At 41.3% G+C, this 22363-nt stretch overlaps 1 protein-coding gene across 1 annotated transcript; it reads right to left on the bottom strand.

Moving 5' to 3' along the window:
• Positions 1-590: 590 nt before the first annotated feature.
• On the bottom strand, positions 591-20669 carry LOC115131498 (synaptic vesicle glycoprotein 2A-like). The gene is made up of 13 exons (XM_029663265.2): positions 20550-20669; positions 14313-15087; positions 13110-13290; positions 10202-10353; positions 9919-10052; positions 7390-7479; positions 6970-7077; positions 6618-6706; positions 6192-6356; positions 5872-6005; positions 5533-5736; positions 5158-5317; positions 591-4995 (listed from the first exon to the last, which is right to left on the bottom strand). The coding sequence occupies exons 2-13, from the start codon at positions 14911-14913 to the stop codon at positions 4812-4814; spliced, it is 2202 nt and encodes a 733-aa protein (XP_029519125.1). The 5' UTR covers positions 14914-15087; positions 20550-20669; the 3' UTR covers positions 591-4811.
• Positions 20670-22363: the final 1694 nt, after the last annotated feature.

Here is a 22363-nt window from a genome sequence, read left to right on the forward strand (position 1 = left end):
ATGCTGTGTGTTGTCATTGTCACAATAAGGCTGAACATCCGGACAAAACTCAGCCTCTCTTCTTCTCTCCTCCCTCATAACGCGCAGCTAATAACCCTCTATCATCATAATGTCAACACTGGCCTCAGTCCTCATGACTCAGACTAGCTCAAGGCCTGGCTCAGTCTATACAACTATTGCAACATCCTGCACCACTATCAACAGCTTTTTACCAATGCATACAAGAGGGACCAGAGGGAGCAGGAAATGTTATATTATTATTTATGAAGACCCTCAATTAGCTAGGGGGTGATTATGAAAGGGGAGGGGAGCACCAACTGGACATAGTTAATGGGATATGAAAACACATATTGGTTCACAAGTTAATGACTCATTTTCTCAGGACATACAGTACTGTGTACTGGTTGTTTGTTTTTCTGTTGAATAATTCTGTAATCGTAGATTCAGTATTATACCAAATTCTATGAATATAATCCTTGTCCCTGCATGTTGCACAGTAGTTCTCAACATGTGAGTGATTATTGCTGCAGAGAACGCGTCCGATTTCATTCAAAATTACGCAGTGTAAACATTTCACGATGACAAGAATGTGTTAAAAATAATATTACGAATAATCATTTATTTATGCAGAAATGTCACATTGAGATTCTCATTTTCATACGAGCCCAAGCAAGCAGCACACTTATAGTTAGTTACATATGAGACACAACACAACCTGAAAATAACAATGAATGGAAGTTAAAACAGTGCAAAGTGCATACGAGAGCAGGTTTAAAAACATGTACAATCTGTGGTCAGCACATCCCTCCAATCTGGGATTTAAAATCATCAATCAGAATAAAATGATCCGAGTTGTAAACCCTTCTACAAAACAATATGATGGGGCAGCACAGCTAAAAGCACTGTGTTGGGAACAATATATAAAATACAGTTCATTGATCTTGGGTACGTTAAGCGCTTCGATATTTTGGCAGCGGAACCTAAAATGGCCTTCTAGACGAACATATAACAGTGAGTCTGTGGCCTTACAGTTAAGGATGGCCATCCTGCTAACTGATAGAAGGTACAGTGATGTGTAAGAGGACTTGTGTTTGTTACACATTTTAGAGCAGCATTCAGCATGGTTGATTCCTACGGCGACACACACACACACGTACACAATTTCCTTATCACAAAACAGGGAAAGGACTTTGTTTTTATGTCCATAGTAGTTTATTATTTTCTTCATAGAACTGGATAGACAAATGGCCCACAAATTTGAATCCCATAAGTAACAATTCTCACATAAAATAAATACATCCAGCACCTGGTCAGCATCACTGTAAAATATTCTCAACATCCCATGGGAGTGATTACTGAAGAATTTATTCATGTTTTTTCTTAATTGTCATTTACAAAACAAAGACAACATACAATAGTGTTCCGTCATGTTGACAGTCTTGTCAAAGTGTTTTCCTTGATCTTTTTTTTTGTCCACATATTTTATACTCATACGTACAAACGTCTACAGTTTCTACACACAGTACAATGATAGCACGTTGATTTTTAAGTCACATTAAAAAACGGCAGTTTCATCTAAGTGGACATGAGCTTTAATTTACTGAGGGCGCTCTTTTGACGAGAACATGGTGGCCATTTTGAAATACTTACTTTTGGAAACCCATCTATGCTTGTGCCTCTTCACTAGGAAAGGGCGAAAGATATCCCTTTTATTGCTTTGATTTCTTTTCTCCTTGAACTTTAACCCCCACTGAAAGCAGAGAGAAGTACAACTATTTAACAGGATCACCAAAGACTTACCAACAACGGCATACTTTAAAAAAACACAGACAAAACTTGCACCAAGTCATCCCACTCTGACCAAAAGCGGTCGTAGAACTGATACTGTACATAAAGACCCAAAGTGTCACCATACGACAGCAATACAAAAGCAGCTCCTGCTTTGGACAAACAGACCAGGCATACGAACAGCCAGAGAGATCAGACACCACAAGCATGCTTAACATCCTGCTTATTGGGAAGGCTACTTTGACAAGCCTGCCACAGGGACCTCTGATCTTAGAGAGATATGAACAGAGAAAAGTTGAAAGGTTGATGGGTCTAAAACTAGAGTCCAGATTCTTATCCTGAAACTACACGTATCTAATGGGATAATGGCTGGGATTTTGACACTCCCCCAAAACCACTCTGCAAATGGTAACACACGTCATTTGAATTTGCTTTGTACAAATGTCATGTGCTTTTCTCATGATTACCATGCAACCTGCCAGGCAATCACAGAGACAAAATACCGCTTTTCAGAGGAAAACATTTGTTTGGCGGAGGCCTAATCAGCAAAAGAGCGCCCAAGGCTGACAACTATAAAGAACATCACATTGATCTAGATATCTATTGCATTAGTCTTTTAGTTCATAGATATGTTATAATGGCCCCTATTGACCTGTGCTCGTTCTTAGGGATGAAAACACCAGAACAACAGAAGTAGAAAACTATTTGGCACACACACTCACACATGCACGCACTCACACAAAGAGAGCACAACAGAGATCACAAATTCAATCCACACACATTGTTTTACACCTATCTTTCGCAAACTCACTCAAACACACTAAGGTCTAGAACAAATGTGTCAGTTATGTGCACACACAAATAACAATAGATGTCACATACAGACATACGCAACACTAAAGAGATCCGATTTGAAGAAATAATTCCAGTACCACATCAGACACTGCTCTTGTACCAAGCACACAGCAACAGAGAAATCCCACAGGCCCAATCTCCCTGCAGTCAGATATCACCACTCACACTACAGCTGAGCAATGGAGAGATCAGCTCTCTCACTGATTGTCACCACACTTGTGACACAAAGATGAAAAGGGATGGCGTGGACATGGTGACAAGTAAGCACATAATAATCAACAAAGGACCAGATTCAACCAAGCCTGCCTTGCCAACGTACATGCTGAAGGGATTTTTTTTTTTTTTTTTTTTTTGGGGGGGACAATAAATTGTACATTGTAAGTCGCTCTGAATAAGTACATTTGTACATTTCTTATCACAGGGAAAATAGTGTTTATATTACGGTGGGGGAAAAAATACAGTTTGCATTTAATTGAGCCCTTCAAATGAATCTGTGAGTGACTAGTTGCTATATTCACATGAGCCGTATGACTGAAGGATTATGTGCTTCGTAACAGTGTATATGGATTCACTTGTGCTTCATTAATCCTGCATTGCTTGGCGACTGAACAGGCCGACTTCGGTCCTCCTAGGTATAATGTTCTGTATGCCGTGATAGACAACAGAGAGCGGGGCACATGTTGGCCTTAGCTAAATGGAATGCTGATGCAGAGAGCATAAGACCACTATGTGATAAGCAGGAAACATGAGTTGTAATCCTGGGCTCATTGATGTATTCGTTATTTTAAAGTAAAAATATCAGAGATTTTCAAAAATGAACAGATATCTCCACTGATGTGTTAAATAGGTTGTCATCGTATTTACTCGTCTTTTTCTGGCGTTCCAATATCTTTACAGGAGCCTAATGATGAACTTTATCAATGTAGATCAATGTACATGAATGAGTGCCCCAGAGGTCTCATAGAACCAATTACAAAACCATACAGGATACATATGATGTAACTCTTTCTCCATCTCCCTCATACATACACAACATAAAATGATTTAGACATATGCAGTATTTCACTGCTTGAAGTAAATCTGATGCAGGACAACAAATACAGTAATTGTTTAGTGTGCATGGGGATCCATAATAAATACAAATATAAAACTAAAAACGATCCCGTCAAATTGCCATCAATAAATAAACTCAAATATTGACCAGTTATTGGTCATGTCATTATTTCAATGCTTACAATATACCTTCAACACACATGTAGTCTGTTGTCTATATGATAAAATAACTAGTATCAATGCCAAGTTTGAACAAATAATATATATCATTATTTTGAAGCAGGGAGCTTGGTGCATGTCACCCGGTAAGGGAAATATTGTTTGTAATATTCTCTTTCAGAGGAAGCCAATAAGAGATTTAAATGACAATGATCCTGTCCTTTCTTCCCCACAGATCCTAAAGGACAGAGGATATAAGATGCAAGCAATAGGCTGATCAACCAATGGGCTTCTATCATACGGCTTTCACTCATCAAGTCCATTCAGATTACAAAGGACAAGAAGCTTTGAAGTATGATTCACCACTATTATAATCAGCCAGAGCTGAAAAACATCCATTTAATATTCAAGTATTCATTTGAGCTCCGCTTTTTCAGCAGGAAGCTAAGTTACAGTGAAAGCAATCTATTGGAGGGCGTCTGTAACCTTTTTGAATGGCATGATGGTCAGCTATGGATGCTAGGATGAATTGAGGGTGTATAGATGTTTGATCTCTTTTGTTGGGAAGTATCTATGATCAATTTATCCCCATTAAGCATTGCAGCTATCAAGCAGTATCTTTGCATCCTTTGGCAGTGGGTTATAAAGTTCTATCTGTGTTGGCAGGATTTCATTCCGTCTAACCTGTAGGATCTCTTAGAAAGAAAACCCAATGTGCTATTTTACGCTGTGGTGAAGATGTCAGCTAGTCTGTGCAGGCTAAATGGGTTACATCAGCATTTGAAGTATGATGCTATCCTCATTTTTTTCCCTCAGTAATCTGGGACTGTTGTGATACTGTTGATGACAGTCAGTTTTTTTGGTGTTTAATGGGCTGAGATTGTATGGTTGGTCGGGCCCTGGTTGCAATGTGGCCACTGCAGCTACACTCTTCTGCCTTCTGGTGGTGAATTGTGCTACTGCAGAACCTGGCCCCGTGTTTCAGGCAGCTTTAGAGCCAGGAAACTGCCGGCTGCGAGTGCGCCCGCAGCGAACAAGATAGGCACAGCCTTGGTGATGCCTACGAAGGACTGGAAGATGCTTATGCCGAGGACAGCAGCCAGCTTGCAAAGGGCATTTAAGAAGCCAAATGCAGTTGTCCTAAAAAAGAGAAGATAATGGAAGTTGGCAGAGTAACTTCTCAGAACTTAACATGAAAACTTAAATATGTTTTCAATAAATCCAACTGCATAAAATACCCCTTTATTCGCTGTGCAAGAAGGAGCTGTAACACTTAAAAAAATGTGAGGTAGGTGCGCTTGCCTTTTATCCGAGGGGTACAGTTCCACAGTCAACACATCCAGGGCATTCCAGGAAGCTATGCTGATGCCGCCGAAGAGACATAAGAGGGCGATCATTCCCGACTCGGTACTGCCGAATGACAGGAAGAAACAGCTGACACAAGATATGACACTTGATCCCGCTGTGTAGGAAAAGAGATTGAGGGCGAAGAGAAAGAGAGAGAGAAAAAAAAATCAAAGATAAGGGCTCTTTCTGTAGTAGGCTAATCATGAAATACTGTGGTATAGTAAAGCCTGCATGGTTCATGTATCATCAGATGTATAATCTCACAAGAAGCACCTTTTCTTTGAATGTTGTATAAAGCATTAAAAACACATTAAGGAAGGCGTGACATACCCAACATCCTCAGACGTCCAATTTTGTCCATCAGCAAGGCTGACACAATGTTGCCGGGCAACACGGCCAATGTGCCCAGGAAACTGACAAAGTAGATCATGTAGGCGTTGTTGTCATCAGTGAAGTCCAACAGACAGCCTTCCTTGTTGTGTAGGAAGGTGCTGTTTACAAGTTTGCTGTTGATGATTCTGTTCTGGAACAAGTCTGACAAGAGAATTGAAAGCAAGAGAGGTGTCAAGAAGGGGCCAAGGGTAGGATACTGCCCAGTTCAATGCTAGGCAATATTCTAAGCTCTACTCTATATCGTTTTATGCTTCTTGTTTTGGGAGAGACTTGTACCTGTATTGTAAAAGAGAGTTGCGATAAAGGTGCAGTTTCTGAAGAAGCTTCTGCTCGAGGTGATGTCCTCGAAGTAGCACTCCTCGAACACTGAGTCCTCAAACACCATGGACTTCATCTTAAGGTTCATGAACCTTGCGGACAATGGTAAAGTTAGAAAGACCTTGAATTTAACGGCCCAGCTGTATTAGAGTCGACTACAAATGAGTGTCCATTGCATAGTTGTGAAATTAAGGCCAGCACAGTTAACCATTCCTGATTAGATACAGAAAGGCATATTGCAAATTCACAAAGTTCTGTGTAATATCATGAGGACTGACTTGTCATTGAAGTACTGTCCTTGGCGGTGCACCTGGTTCTCCAAGGTGAAGTTAAAAGTGACATGCTCCACTCGCTCCTTGGTGAAGAACTTGGTGCGCGAGGCATATTCCTGCTTCTGGATGTACTTGATCATGTCAGGGAACCACACTGTCAGCCCATAGTAGCTGGGGGAGAAGTAAAATACAAAAGTGGTTCAACCAAATAAACATGATTACGTTTCTTCATTTTTCACTATGTTGAAATCAGTTGAGATAAGTATGAACCTCAATGGCCGGCCTGTTAAGATGGCAGGAGACATGATCTTTTAGAACCTTTTTAGATTTGATATGATAAAACATTTCTTGAGCTTTCTGATTGATCAGAAAATAACCGGTTTGTGCACAGGCCGCTGATAACAACTAAGGTCATGGCCCTGGTTCTGCTACCTGAACGACATGGTAAACCAGACAGCCATCATCATGAAGGTGGTCCTTCTGTACTCTGGATTGAAGATGGCCAAGAAGTTACTCCGCACCTATAGCAACCCACAGAAAAGTACTAAGATATGCACCTAGGTTTTTACAGCTGAGTCGGTTTAAAAACACAAAACACACACTATAAAACCCACTTAGCATAAATTGGGCTTTGGTCGTTTCGGATAAAACACCTGCTGAGTGGCGTACATAATCTATGCAGTCTCATACAGTAAATGAACATATACTATGTGAAATATAAAATATATACACATAAAACCATCATATTTTCATACCTGTATAGGATCTTAAACATGACACTTACCTGGTGGAATAGGCTGGTCAGCTTCAATTTATAGCGTCGCAAAGTTGATATGTCTCCACCCATGTCCACCAGCTCATCCATCTGCTTTACAGTCTTGATGGTGGTGACCTGGGGAAACAAAACCTTCCATGTTCAACTCATCTGTATGCAGTACATGGTATACATGAGGTCAGATTAGATTAGAACAACTCCCTTTTCCTGTGAGGGAAATTCCCATTTGGAGTGGTAAAAAAATGTACCAAAAAATAGTAGGTCTAGCATATCAGTAAACAAGTAATAGTCTCATCACATACGTCCAGCCTGGGGATGAGGTTACACAGAAATAAACAGCTAGGACAGGACAATACAACTTCATGAACCCTTTCTGCAGAAGAACCTTTCAATTCAAAGGCTTTACATATTTGTCTCAGACATACTCACAGAAAACACCTTCTCTGGGTGTCCCTTTGCTCTCATGTTGGTGTCGTGAACTTGTTTCAGAATCATCCAGCCTTCGTCGTGTTTGCCGTTCTGTTGGGAAATGATCGCATAGTTCATCAAAAACACGCACAGTTGAAACACATCACGAGTATTGTGAAACATCATGTCTGTGTGAAGTATCTAAGGGTTTACTGTAATGTGCCTTAATATAATTTCCATGAATTTGGAATAAAACCTTATATTTTGGGTTATGCTAGTAGAGTAAGTAGTGCGAAGCTCAAAAATCAATGTGGACAGTGCATTCACAAAGTATTCAGACCTCTTGACTTTTCCACATTTTGTTACCTTATTCTAAAATGGATTCCATCGTTTTTTTCCCTCATCAATCTACAAATAATACCCCATAATGACTAAGCAAAAACAGGTTTACAGAAATGTTTGCAAAACAAATGTACAATAATTCAAATTTACGTAACCGTTCAGACCCTTTACTCAGTACTTTTTTGAAGCACCTTTGGCAGTGATTACAGCCTTGAGTCTTCTTGGGTATGACGCTACAAGCTTGGTACACCTGTATTTGGGGAGTTTCTCCCATTCTTCTCTGCAGATCCTTAAGCTCTGTCAGGTTGGATGGGGAGCATCGCTGCACAGTTATTTTCAGGTCTCTCCAGAGATGTTCGATTGGGCCCAAGTCCAGGTTCTGGCTGGGCCACTCAAGGACATTCAGACACTTGTCCCGAAGCCACTCCTTCTCCCATCTCCACAGAGAAACTCTAGAGCTCCTCTGTTTATTCAAGCTCAAGTACTGCCATAGATTTTCAAGACGAAACTGTAACTAGATCACTCAGGATCATCATACTTATTCAATGTCATCTTGGTAAGCAACTCCACTGTATATTTGGCCTTGTGTTTTAGGTTGTCCTGCTGAAAGGTGAATTTGTCTCACAGTGTCTGTAGGAAAGCAAACTGAAGCAGGTTTTCCTCTAGGATTTTGCCTGTAAATAGCTCTATTCGGTTTATCTTTATCCTAAATAACAAGCATTCCAATAACATGACGCAGCCACCACAATGCTTGAAAATATGAAGTGGTACTTAGTGACGCGTTGTGTTGGATTTGCCCCAAACATAACGCTTTGTATTCAGGAAAGAAAGTAAATTTTTTTGCCACATTTTTTGCAGTTTTACCTTAATGTTTTGAAAGAAAATAATCTATACAGGCTTCCTTATTTTCACTCTTTCATTTAGGTTAGTATTGAGGAGTAGCTACAATGTTGTTGATCCATCCTCAGTTTTCTCCTATCACAGCCATTAAACTCTGTAACTGTTTTAAAGTCACCATTGATTGGTCTCATGGTGAAATTCCTGAGCGGTTATCTAACTCTTTGGCAACTGAGTTAGGAAGGACACCTGTATCTTTGTAGTGACAGGGTGTATTGATTACATCCAAAGTGTAATTCATAACTTTACCATGCTCAAAGAGATATTAAACGTATGCCCCCCCCCCCAGCTACCAATAGGTGCCCTTTGTGAGTTATTGGAAAACCTCCCTGGTATTTGTTGTTAAATCTGTGTTTGAAATTCACTGTTCGACAGAGGGACCTTACAGATAATTGTATGTGTGGTGTACAGAGATGAAGTAGTCATTGAAAAATCATGCTAAACTATTATTGTACACAGATTGATTCCATGCAACTTATTATGTGACTTGTTAAGAAAATATTTACTCCTGAACTTATTTAGGCTTGCAACAAAAAAGGGTCTGAATACTTATTGACGCAAGACATTTCAGCTTTTCATTTTGTATTATTTTGTAAAAAATTCTAAAAACATAATTACACTTTGACATTATGGACTATTGTATGTAGGCCTCGACACAATCCTGTCTCGGCTCTCTAGGAAGAATTCTTTGAACTTCATGGCTTGGTGTTTGCTTTGACATGCTCTGCCAACTGTGGGACCTTATATAGACAGCTGTGTGCCCCTTTCCAAATCATATCCAATCAATTGAATTTACCACAGATGGACGCCAATCAAGATGTAGAAACATCTCAAGGATGATCAATGGAAATAGGATGCACCTGATCTCAATTTCGAGTCTCATAGAAAAGGGTCTGAATACTCATGTAAATAAGGTATTTCTGTTTATTTTTAATTTTTAATACATTTGCAAAAATGTCTATAAACCTGTTTTTGCTTTGTCATTATGGGGTATTGTGTGTAGATTGATGAGGAACATTTTTTATTGAATACATTTTAGAATAAGGCTGTAGGGTAACAAAATGTGGAAACAGTCTGAATAAAGAAAAGGGGTCTGAATACCTTCCGAATGCACTGTAAATCTGAAGAATTGAAAATACTAAATTAACAATATCCCAGATTGTGCCTTTAAAGGTATGATCTGCCTATTTTTACTGCTGTTCAATAGCCATCTCAGGTAATGATATATTAGGGATCAAATTATTGAGGTCAGAATTGGATTTGGGGTAAACTGCTTCTATATGGACTTGTGAGAAAGCGACCCTTGCTTACCTCTAAGAAGAAGCGAGGGCTTTCTGGCATGGTGGTGAGAGAAGCAATAGCCGCAACAGAGGGAAATGCACACACCAGGACGAACACACGCCAGCTGTGGAACTGGTACGCAGAGCCCATCTGGAAACTCCAGCCTGGGAGGAGAGGAAGCAGAGAGAGAGAAATGGGACGAAGCACAAACTGTATCCCTGCGTAATCACTAGATACAACTTTGTGGTAAGGCACTTTGAGGGCTTTTGGGGCCACATCCGTGATGATTGAATTCCCGCCATAGGCTACTCACCATAGTGTGGGATGATGGCCCATGCCATAGCTGAGGCATAGATGCCACCAATCATCCAGAACATGCAGAGCCAACTGAGGTGCTCCCCACGTTTCTCCTGGGCCAGAAACTCTGAGTAGTAGGAGAACACAATGGGGATGGAACCACCGATCCTGAAAGGATTAGTATAGAGAAACAAACCACTGGAGGTTAAATTAAATCAAACTTGAAGATCATATTTGTTGGTAGGAGTGCAACAAAGCTTCCGAGATGGTGCTATTGGGATGAAAGGTCATTCTTAGCATTAAAGACAAGAAAATCTAACTCCCCTAATTATTAACAGTGCCTTCAGAAAGTATTCATACCCCTTGAATTATTCCACATTTTGTTGTGTTGCAGCCTGAATTCAAATATATATTTTTTCTCAACCATCAACACACAGTACCCTATAATGACAAAGTGAAAACATGTTTTAGACATTTTTCCAAATTTGGGGAAAATTAAATACAAAATATCTCATTTACATAAGTATTCACACCCCTGAGTCGATACATGTTAGAATCACCTTTGGCAGTGATTACAGCTCATAGTCTTTCTGGGTAAGTATCTAAGAGCTTTGCAAACCTGGATTGTAAAATATTTGCACATTACTCATTTTACAATTCTTCAAGCTCTGTCAAGTTGGTTGTTGATCACTGCTAGACAGCCATTTTCATGTACTGCCATAGATTTTCAAGACGAAACTGTAACTAGATTACTCAGGAATATTCATTTACATTTACATTTAAGTCATTTAGCAGACGCTCTTATCCAGAGCGACTTACAAATTGGTGCGTTCACCTTAAGACATCCAGTGGAACAGCCACTTTACAATAGTGCATCTAAATCTTTTAAGGGGGGTGAGAAGGATTACTTTATCCTATCCTAGGTATTCCTGAAAGAGGTGGGGTTTCAGGTGTCTCCGGAAGGTGGTGATTGACTCCGCTGTCCTGGCGTCGTGAGGGAGTTTGTTCCACCATTGGGGGGCCAGAGCAGCGAACAGTTTTGACTGGGCTGCGCGGGAACTGTACTTCCTCAGTGGTAGGGAGGCGAGCAGGCCAGAGGTGGATGAACGCAGTGCCCTTGTTTGGGTGTAGGGCCTGATCAGAGCCTGGAGGTACTGAGGTGCCGTTCCCCTCACAGCTCCGTAGGCAAGCACCATGGTCTTGTAGCGGATGCGAGCTTCAACTGGAAGCCAGTGGAGAGAGCGGAGGAGCGGGGTGACGTGAGAGAACTTGGGAAGGTTGAACACCAGACGGGCTGCGGCGTTCTGGATGAGTTGTAGGGGTTTAATGGCACAGGCAGGGAGCCCAGCCAACAGCGAGTTGCAGTAATCCAGACGGGAGATGACAAGTGCCTGGATTAGGACCTGCGCCGCTTCCTGTGTGAGGCAGGGTCGTACTCTGCGGATGTTGTAGAGCATGAACCTACAAGAACGGGCCACCGCCTTGATGTTAGTTGAGAACGACAGGGTGTTGTCCAGGATCACGCCAAGGTTCTTAGCGCTCTGGGAGGAGATTCATTCATTCATCTTGTTAAGCAACTCCACTGTATATTTGGCCTTGTGTTTTAGGTTGTCCTGCTAAAAAGGTGAATTTGTCTCACAGTGTCTGTAGGAAAGCAAACCGAAGTAGGTTTTCCTCTAGGATTTTGCCTGTAAATAGCTCTATTCGGTTTATCTTTATCCTAAATAACAAGCATTCCAATAACATGATGCAGCCACCACAATGCTTGAAAATATGAAGAGTGGTACTCAGTGATGTGTTGTGTTGGATTTGACCCAAACATAATGCTTTGTATTCAGGACAGAAAGGTAATTTCTTTGCCACATTTTTTGCAGTTTTACATTAATGCCTTAATGCAAACAGGATGCATGTTTTGAAAGAAAATAATCTATACAGGCTTCCTTATTTTCACTCTTTCATTTAGGTGCCCTTCTTTGCGAGTCATTGGAAAACCTCCCTGGTCTTTGTGGTTGAATTTGTGCTGGAAATTCACTGCTCGACTGAAGGACCTTACAGATAATTGTATGTGCGGGGTACAGATATGAGGTAGTCATTTATAAATACTATTAAACGGAGCTGTAAGGGGAACGGCACCTCAGTACCTCCAGGCTCTGATCAGGCCCTACACCCAAACAAGGGCACTGCGTTCATCCACCTCTGGCCTGCTCGCCTCCCTACCACTGAGGAAGTACAGTTCCCGCGCAGCCCAGTCAAAACTGTTCGCTGCTCTGGCCCCCCAATGGTGGAACAAACTCCCTCACGACGCCAGGACAGCGGAGTCAATCACCACCTTCCGGAGACACCTGAAACCCCACCTCTTTCAGGAATACCTAGGATAGGATAAAGTAATCCTTCTCACCCTCCCCCCCCTTAAAAGATTTAGATGCACTATTGTAAAGTGGCTGTTCCACTGGATGTCTTAAGGTGAATGCACCAATTTGTAAGTCGCTCTGGATAAGAGCGTCTGCTAAATGACTTAAATGTAAATGTAAATTAAACCCTATTATTGCACACAGAGTGAGTCCATGCAACTTATTATGTGACTTGTTAAGAAAATGTTTACTCCTGAACTTATTTAGGCTTGCAATAACAAAGGGGTTGAATACATTTCATTTCAAGACATTTCAGATTTTCATTTTTTATTCATTTGTAAAAAATTCCCAAAACATTGTTCCACTTTGACATGATGGGCTAGTGTGTGTAGGCCGATGACAAAAAAGTTCAATTGAATCCATTTTCAGTTCAGACTGTAACACAGCAAAATGTGGAAAAAGTCAAGGGGTGTGAATACTTTCTGAAGGCACTGCAACAATATTAAAAAGCTCTTAAGCCCACCTGCATCTGTTTGCCACTCATTCACCATCCGTCAGTTTTCAGAATCTTACCCAACACCAGAAAGTAGTCTGCATAAGAGAAAGGTGCTGTAGCCCTGAACAAAGGAGGAGAAGAAGGAGAAGACACTGTTGATGGAGAGACAGATGAGAAGGGACTGCCGTCGGCCGATCCGGTCAGCGAGCCCACCCCACACGAATGCCCCGACCATCATTCCCAGATAAACAATCAGACCTGCAGAGGACGGAGAGAGACAATGAGAGAGATTCATGCTTCAATCAGACCTGTGCATACAGCTGCTTTATTTGCTAACCTTGGGCACAACACGTGGGTCGTTTCACCTCAAAAAGCACAAGAGGATTTCGACACCCACCCATCTCAGATTGTTCCGAAATCGTTTATGTTGTTAGAAACAGATAAAATTAGCATTCCTGCAACATTATTTTGTTGAAATATCATTTGACCTCTTTGAAGTTATGCTAATTGATTGCACCCAAATTGCCATTGAAATGTATAGGATTCATATAATATTGAATAAATATAGTACCTAACTTTTTCTAACAATGAGTTAGACATGAGGAATCAAAATAAACGGTCAAACGTTTATATTATATGAATCCTACATATTAAAACGGCCAATTTGGGTGCAATCAATGAACAAAATAACGATGCAAGAATGCTAATCTGATTGGTTTGGGTTCCAAGTTCTACGGTAAATCCCTCACATTTTGAGACTCACATAAATGACTGTCTTGCAACATACCACCCCCCCCCCCCCCCAAAAAAAAAGATTTGCATTTGTGCTATCTGCCAATTGCATTGTGTAAACCTGCGGTTAGGTGTGTGTGGGCAGACACCGTCATACACTCACAGACACACAAACAGGCAGATACACACACACACACACACCGTCATACACTCACAGACACACAAACAGGCAGATACACACACACACACACAAAGCTCAAGGGCAGTGAAAGGGGGAGGTGTGGGATGGAGGAGGCTATTTATAGATGGTTTTCCCTTTTATGTGAGAATGAACTCTCTGTCAGCGGAAGAGGAAGGAACGTGTCAGGAGACAGACAGACGTGTACGAGAGACAAGATCAAAGCAAGCTGCAGAGCATGCTTTACCGCAGAACGACAGGGCTTGATTGAATTTGCATTGGGACCGATAAATCCCCCCACATATGACACTCGATCAGAGAAATACAGTCTTCAACACGCTCCAAAAAAAGGTTTAAGGGTCACACTTACCCAACATGCCCTTGCTTTCCTCTGACAGACACATATCTTTCTCGGCGCTGGGGAGCACAAAGCCCACTACGAAAATCTCCACACCGTCTGCCATGAGCGCCAGCCCCAGCACAAAGTAGAGGGTCCACTGGAACTTCCCATGGCCACACTCCTGCAGGATGGTCTCGTACTGCTGGGCTAGCTCTTCTTGGTCCTTCCGCCGTTCCCCCTCAAACTGTGCCATGTCCCTGAACTGCTGCCCATCTCCCCCTGCTAGGCCGTCAGCAGCCTTGCTCGAGTCAGCGCGGGGAATGCCCTGGTACTCGCCCTCGTAGATCTCGTCGTCTTCGTCGTGACCTTCTGTGGAGTCGCTGTGGCCACCTTCCTCGTCATTGGCTGCCTGGCTGTCGCCCCGGTAGTAACCACCGTCCTGCCCCCCAGGCACTACAGGGTAGTCGTCGTCGTCGTTTTCCTCAAAGCGGGCGTAGGAGCGTTTGCTGTACTCGTCGGTCATCTTGTCCACACCGCGGCCCACTTTCTTGGCCGCCTGGCGCTTGACCTCTTTGGCAATGTCTTTGGCGCCCTTTATAAAGGCTGTCTTGTTCTGATAGCCGTCCTCCATTATTGAAGTGTTGAGGAATCTCAAAGGCAGGGGTTTATCACCTGAAAAGTAGGTTGTGAACTCAGGAATCTCTGGGGAGTGTTTCTGTCAGGTAGCGTTCCAGTTTACCCTCAACAGGGTGGCGGAGAGTTGAGCTGAATTGGATCACAGGGCCCGCTTTGTGATGGACAGCTCCTATACAGAGGGAAAGCGCAAACACATTGTCAGTCACATGGACCATACTTCAGAATCAGGGTAGGGGTCAATATAATTGTAAACAAATACCGTATAGTTTAAAACATGTTTGAAACCATAATTGTGATCGAATGGAGTCCTTGCATCCATAGCTCCATCCCTCAGCTCTTTATCAAAACAAGTGGTGGGTTGCAATTTGTTGTTTTGCGAATCCCAGATTGCCCCTTTAAGTACCATTCCATCTCTATAATGCTCAATAAATGAGTACGCCTGTTACTGTTGCTAGGGGAGAGTATTTCTAAGCAGTTGCCAAGCAGCATCTTATCTCAATTTGCACTCTCTGAACTGATTAGGAATGGCTTACTGTTCTCCTGTTGACATATTGTGTCTGGTGTCCATCTGATAACCACTCAACACCAGGGAAACTATAGCAGGGACATACTGAGAAGGGTAGCAGCAATTCCTAGTGGACTGTGGATTCATGGATAAGTCAAAAGCAATATTTTTTCAAACATATGGAAAGGACATTTGAAATAATATAAATTAAGAGTATGAATCCAAGTGTGTATTATTGCAATGCACAAACAATGTTGCTTTTGACTTATACTGCTTTATTTGAAAATGGCCTTTCTCACATGTTAAGATGCAGAATCGACCATACTGGAAGTAAAAAGCCTGTAAAATGTGGATAACACTTAGTGAAGAGGTGACTCCGGGATGCTGGTCTTCTAGGCAGAGTTCCTCTGTCCAGTGTCTGTGTTCTTTTGCCCATCTTAATCTTTTATTTTTATTGGCCAGTCTGAGATATGGCTTTTTCTTTGCAACTCTGCCTAGAATGCCAGCATTCCGAGGTCGCCTGTTCACTGTTTTCAGCTGTGCTAACATAATTTCAAAAGGTTTTTTTATTGATCAATTAGCCTTTTAAAATGATAAACTTGGATTAGCTAACACAACGTGCCATTGGAACACAGGAGGCCTCTGTACGCCTGTGGATATATTCCATTAAAAATCAGCAGTTTCCAGCTACAATAGTCATTTAAAACATTAACAATGTCTACACTGTATTTCTGATCAATTTGATGTTATTTTAATAGACAAAAAATGTGCTTTTCTTTCAAAAACAAGAACATTTCTAAGTGACCCCAAACTTCTGAACAGTAGTGTATATATATTTTCATCAATCTACACACAATTCTCCATAATGACAAAGAGAAAATGATTTTTTTAAAATAAATGTTTGCAAATGTATTCAAATGAAAAAAACATGAATATCTTATTTACATAAGTATTCAGACCCTTGCTATTAAACTCTAAATTGAGCTCAGGTGCATCCTGTTTCCATTGATCATCCTTGAGATGTTTCTACAACTTGATTGGAGTTCAACTGTGGTAAATTAAATTGGTCGGACATGATTTGGAAAGGCACACACCTGTCTATATAAGGTCCCACAGTTGACAGTGCATGTCAGAGCAAAAACCAAGCCATGAGGTCTAAGGAATTGTCTGTAGAGCTCAGAGACATGATTTAGAAACCTTTATTTAACTAGGAAAGTCGGTTAACAACAAATTCTTATTTACAATGACGGCCTACACTGGACGACACTGAGCCAATTGTGCGCCACCCTATGGGACTCCCAATCACAGCCGGTTGTGATACAGCCTGGATTCTTACCAGGGTGTCTGTAGTGACACCTCTACCACTGAGATGCAGTGCCTTAGACAGCTGCGCCACTCGAGAGCAGATCTGGGGAAGGGTACCAAAAAATGTCTACAGCATTGAAGATACCAAAGAACAAAGTGGCCGCCATTATTCTTAAATGGAAGAAGTTTGGAACCACCAAGACACTTCCTAGAGCTGGCAGCCCAGCCAAACTGAGCAATCTGGGGAGAAGAACCTTGGTCAGGGAGTTGACCAAGAACCCGATGGTCACTCTGACAGAGTTCCAGAATTCCTCTGTGGAGATGGGAGAACCTTCCAGAAGGACAACCATCTCTGCAGCACTCCACCAATTAGGCCTTTATGGTAGAGTGGCCAGACAAAAGCCACTCCTCAGTGAAAGGCACTCCTCACTCCTCAGTAAAAGGCACATGACAGCCCTCTTGGAGTTTGACAAAAGGCACCTAAAGGACTCAGAACATGATAAACAAGATTCTCTGGTCTGATGAAACCAAGATCGAACTCTTTGGCCTGAATGCCAAGTGTCACGTCTGGAGGAAACCTGGCACCATCCCTTCGGTGAAGCATGGTGGTGGCAGAATCATGCTGTGGGGATGTTATTCAGCGGTAGGGGCGAAGGTTCACCTTCCAACAGGACAACATCCCCAAGCCCATAGCCAAGGCAACGCAGAAGCGGCATTGCGACAAGTCTCTGAATGTCCTCTAGTGGGCCAGCCAGAGCTCGGACTTGAACACAACCGAACATCTCTGGAGAGACCTGAAAATAGCTGCGCATCAACGCTCCCCATCCAACCTGACAAGAGCTTGAGAAAAATGGGAGAAACTCCCCAAATACAGGTGTGCCGAGCTTGTAGCGTCATACCCAAGAAGACTCAAGGCTGTAATCGCTGCCAAAGGTGCAAAGTACTGAGTAAAGGTTCTGAATACAGGGTCTGAATACTTATGTAAATGTAATATTTCAGGTGTGTATTTTTAATACGTTTGTAAACATGTCTAAAAACCTGTTTTTATGGGGTATTGTGTGTAGATTGATGAGGGAAAAAAAACAATTGAATCCATTTTAGAATATGGCTGTAACGTAACAAAATGTGGAAAAAATCAAGGGGTCTGAATACTTTGCGAATGCACTGTACATACGCTGAGATACAGTTTCCTGTTCCCCAAAGTCAGATTTAAAATAGTGGCCACCATTAGAGAAGGTGGGAATATTTTGATACAATCAACATCACCGATAACAATATTATTTGGGAGCCTTTTATCTACAGTATGTCTGCCTATCACAGCGGTAAACGTGCAATAGTCTCTTTCTCTAAATGTGATTTGTGAAACAAATAAATATAGCATTTATTAGTATAGCATTGGATTTTGTAAGACATGAACAGATGTGTTGATACAAGAATTTAAATTTGTTACAGAATCAAATGGGTTGGTCAAATTGTAACTGCGCTTCAAATGCAATGTTTTGAACTGGCTTCCCAGGGGGATGGGCTGTATGTCCTTGTCATTTTATCTTTCTGCTTTTTACAATTCATTATTATCTCAATCTATGGACATGGACACATTTTCCTTGACAACAAAATACCAAAAGCCCATTGTACAAGGCTGAAACCCAGTAACTATATGTATTTTGTTGAAACAGCTGGACTGGAGATAAGCTCTAACGCTCTAATGCTCTTCTTTACCTATAATGCCATTTTGGGGTGTTTAAAGCGGTGCCTGCTTTAAATGGTTAATGAGGATTATTAATCCTCTCATGTCATGTGTTGGGATTATACGAAGGGAAAACAATAGTACAGGAGTGAGAGGATTAACTTTTTGCATCAAGACTGTGTTCAGAGAATCAGATTGATTTCAAAGCTTTGGGAGGTTCGAGACTGTGAGCAGATGGGAGGGGAGAGAAACATCTCGAGAGTGATAGTGAGAGGGAGGAAGAAAGCAAAGGAAGTGAGACATGATACAATGCACAGACAGAATGGAAGAGATACATTGAGAAAAGGGGAGATAGAACTTGAGAGAGAGAGGAGAGCCTTCTTCAGGGAATTCCTTCCTGACAACAGGGTGGCAGACAACATGATTAAAGAGCCACTGGGTGACCCATTAGCCTAAGAGGTGCCTGCCAAAAGCAGCAAGAGTGAGGATGAAACTGGGTACCGCAATGACAACACATCCATCTATTTAGAAAAACACTGTCACTGTAAATATACACATCAGATATACTATATTTTAGTCAGTAACGTCCACACGGTTGCACATGTGGGGTCAGAGATGGGGACAAGACTCACTTTAACACATATTGGTCCTAAAATGCAAACCCCGCTTTCCTGGCGTCCCAGTACTTTACCCTAGCGATTCCCTCACACCATAGAACACTCCTAATGGCTGCACTGGGGTGCCATCCCACTTCTCACATGAAGGTGACAAATTCAAGGGGGTAGTCCGACCATGACCTGAACCAGAGGCCCTGTGACTGTCAGTCCCAACAGTCCAACGTCCCCTTGACAAGTTCATTGGGTGGCCTGGTTAAAAGATTGAAAGGAATGTGAGTCTTATTTAGTTATTTCTTGCTTTTCTAAAGTCTACCAACCTTGCCACCAGGCATACCAGCTAAAATAGATAGACAAGCTAGCTACTCCAACTTGATATATATAGCCTGCAACGGCTTCTTGGTAGCTAGTTATGAGAGATTGGGAACCTATCTGGGCTAGCTAAAGCCAACTTCATAAAATTGCTGTGGCTTGTAGTATTACAGAGAAGAAAATATAAGAAAAAATATCATATTTTTTACAAACTTGTGGGGACACGTGCCACTGGGCATGCCGCCTCTGCATGCCAAAAAATCTAAATCTACAGGCACTATATATGCTAATTATGTTGTGCAGGCATGATTATTTTAATGGTCAAGGAAATATGTATTTGTTAAGGGAAATAGTACACCCGTTGAACATTAGCAACAAATGGCGCCATCTGAGACAAGGTCGTCATATGGAGGCAAAGCATGCACATGTATTGGCTTGCCAAAAGTAGCGCGGCTTTAATTCGACCTCAATATGATTGTCCATCTGAGATCTTTGCAAGGTCACACATGTACGTTTATTATATCAGAAATTGTCTGCCAATAACATTACGGACGGTTGGCATTCAGTCGACACGGAATCCCCCCTTACCATCCCCCTCACCAACACAATCACGATGAATCGCCTTCGTGAAGGACAATTACAAAATTATAACACATTTGTCAAAACACAAGGCAATACGACTGCGAAAATTAAGATAGTATGCTAGTAATATAATTTATTTAGGGGTAGCCAATAATTAAATATTTAACTCAGTACAACAAAAGCAGCGCGTCTTTTACAACGGACTTAAAGCAATTAGCAGAATTGTTGATCTAAATTCAATATTCAACATATTATTTTCGGAAAAATATATATTTTTAAACCGAACGCAGTTCCAATCGTATTATTTGAAGAGATATGGCATTGTCGTGACTGCATTTTTACGCAGGGCTGCGGGATGATGTGGATATAATGTTAGACAGGATACTGTCATGTTAAATAGGCAATAAGAAATATCCACAATTTGAGTCTGAATCGACGCATAAATAGATAGGCTGCATTTCAATAAAACGCAAGATGATTTTCACACCCTAAATCGTGGCCCGTGCGCAATATCTTTTGGGATACACGCACATCCAGATAACAACGGGGTAACGTTAGGCTTATGTAGGCTAATTATAACTAATTTGTTGAGTTTCATTTTAGTAAAGGTAACAGCATCATCTCACCGTAATTATGATTTGGCTTTCACTATATCCCCAGCTTGAATTGTGTCCACAGGATGACAGTACGTTTGATGCTGCTGCTGCTGCTCAAACGTGGATAGGCTCCCCGTAAACCCAACTGACTGAAGAGGAAGCGTGAAGCGAGAACCAAGAAGGTACCCACTGAGGTGGGTACCAAACGTAGCATCGTGGATCCCCTCCCCCCAATCGAACATTTTTGGTCCTCGGCATAAATAGACCATTCATGCACCTTGCCACGGTCTATCTTATTGGTGCTATAGTGGTTCTCAAGTGAATTATTTATCTTAACCCGTATTTCAAACATTTTGAAAGTATTAACATCCATTTAGTTTAGATGTTGCCTACCACACCCTCTCATCATCCCACACACTATTCGAATCATGTGTAGCCTACATGTGAAAGCAAGCAACCATGACGTGTAGCCTATTTATATTCATAAAATGATGGTATGTTTGTTTCAATACGAACTAATGTATGCTAGGCTTTGGCTGTATTAGGTCTACATACTCTAAATTAAAATGATATTTACCGCGCATGCAAACATGTATAGTATATATTAGGAATTGCCTCCCTTTCAGTGATAGCCTACACTTAAGTTACCAATATTTGTATTACTCTGCTCCAATTCAATGTTCGCATAGAACAGCTTCGATATGATCTGTAAAAAAATATATATATAGTTGAAAAATGACCCATAGTCATCCCTAATCAACAGGCATATTCATAAGAGATATCTGAAAAAATGTTTTCCATGTAACTGAACATGTCTCCCTGAGTTGAATATCAAAGTGCCCCCCCACACACACACCTGCTCCTGTTTCTATGCCAACCACTGGTCCATTCCACATAATGACATCATAGACAAGATGCTGAAGAAACCAGTAAGCTTAAATTATTTAACATATCAGTTAGCTATGAAAATAGCTAACATATTTTTAAGGGGGGTTTAATTTACCAATCTAATATAGGGTTTTAAGCCTCTTCGTTTGCACGTGTTAAAACTCATAACTGCTTAATAATTCTAATGTAAATATCATAGGTCAGGATAGGTACAATAAGTCTCATTCATAATGTAAGGGAACATTATCCACCTAAAAAAACAGAGAAAAACTTTTCCCACACCACTTTGATAAAGCTACCACTGGAATGTTATTTTTTTGAAGCAGGTTAGCAGACCGAGGTTAAGGTTAGGAAAAGAGTTAGGGTTAGCAACAACAAAAAAGCTCTCCTAACCTGCTATGAAAATCACTTCCAGTCGTAGCTTTATCGAAGTGGCGTGAAATGAGTGCATACCTAAAAAAAAACACAGATACCCTGGACCCGGAAGAAACCCCTGGAAGATTCTCATGACCAGAAGACATTTTACCTCAACCTTGTTTTCTTGTTGTTGACCTAGGTTTGGCCTGATACACTTAATATCCTGTCTCCATGGTCAAGCTAGGTTGGGTCCATTCACAATTAACTTTGTGTCCAATTCTGATCATTCTGAAGACACATTTTCAGCCGATTTCAACTGGGGTTTGGTGGTATCAACCAATTTTAATCTTCAAGAATCAATATTAATTTAAATGATCAAAAATGGCTTAAAATATCAGAGTAGGATTATGCAGCCCTATACATCCTCCTCCATAACCCACTACATCAGACAAGTGGTATCTGCAATAACCATGGCAACAGACTGAGTGAGAACCACATTCAACATGGAGGCAGCACAGATGTTTTTTTCTAGTTTGGAAGCATATACATTTGTAATCCACTCAAAGCTTTCCCTCAAAGCACCGCCTATAGCAACATTG

Source organism: Oncorhynchus nerka, linkage group LG7 (assembly GCF_034236695.1).
Source record: "Oncorhynchus nerka isolate Pitt River linkage group LG7, Oner_Uvic_2.0, whole genome shotgun sequence".
NCBI lineage: Eukaryota > Metazoa > Chordata > Actinopteri > Salmoniformes > Salmonidae > Oncorhynchus > Oncorhynchus nerka.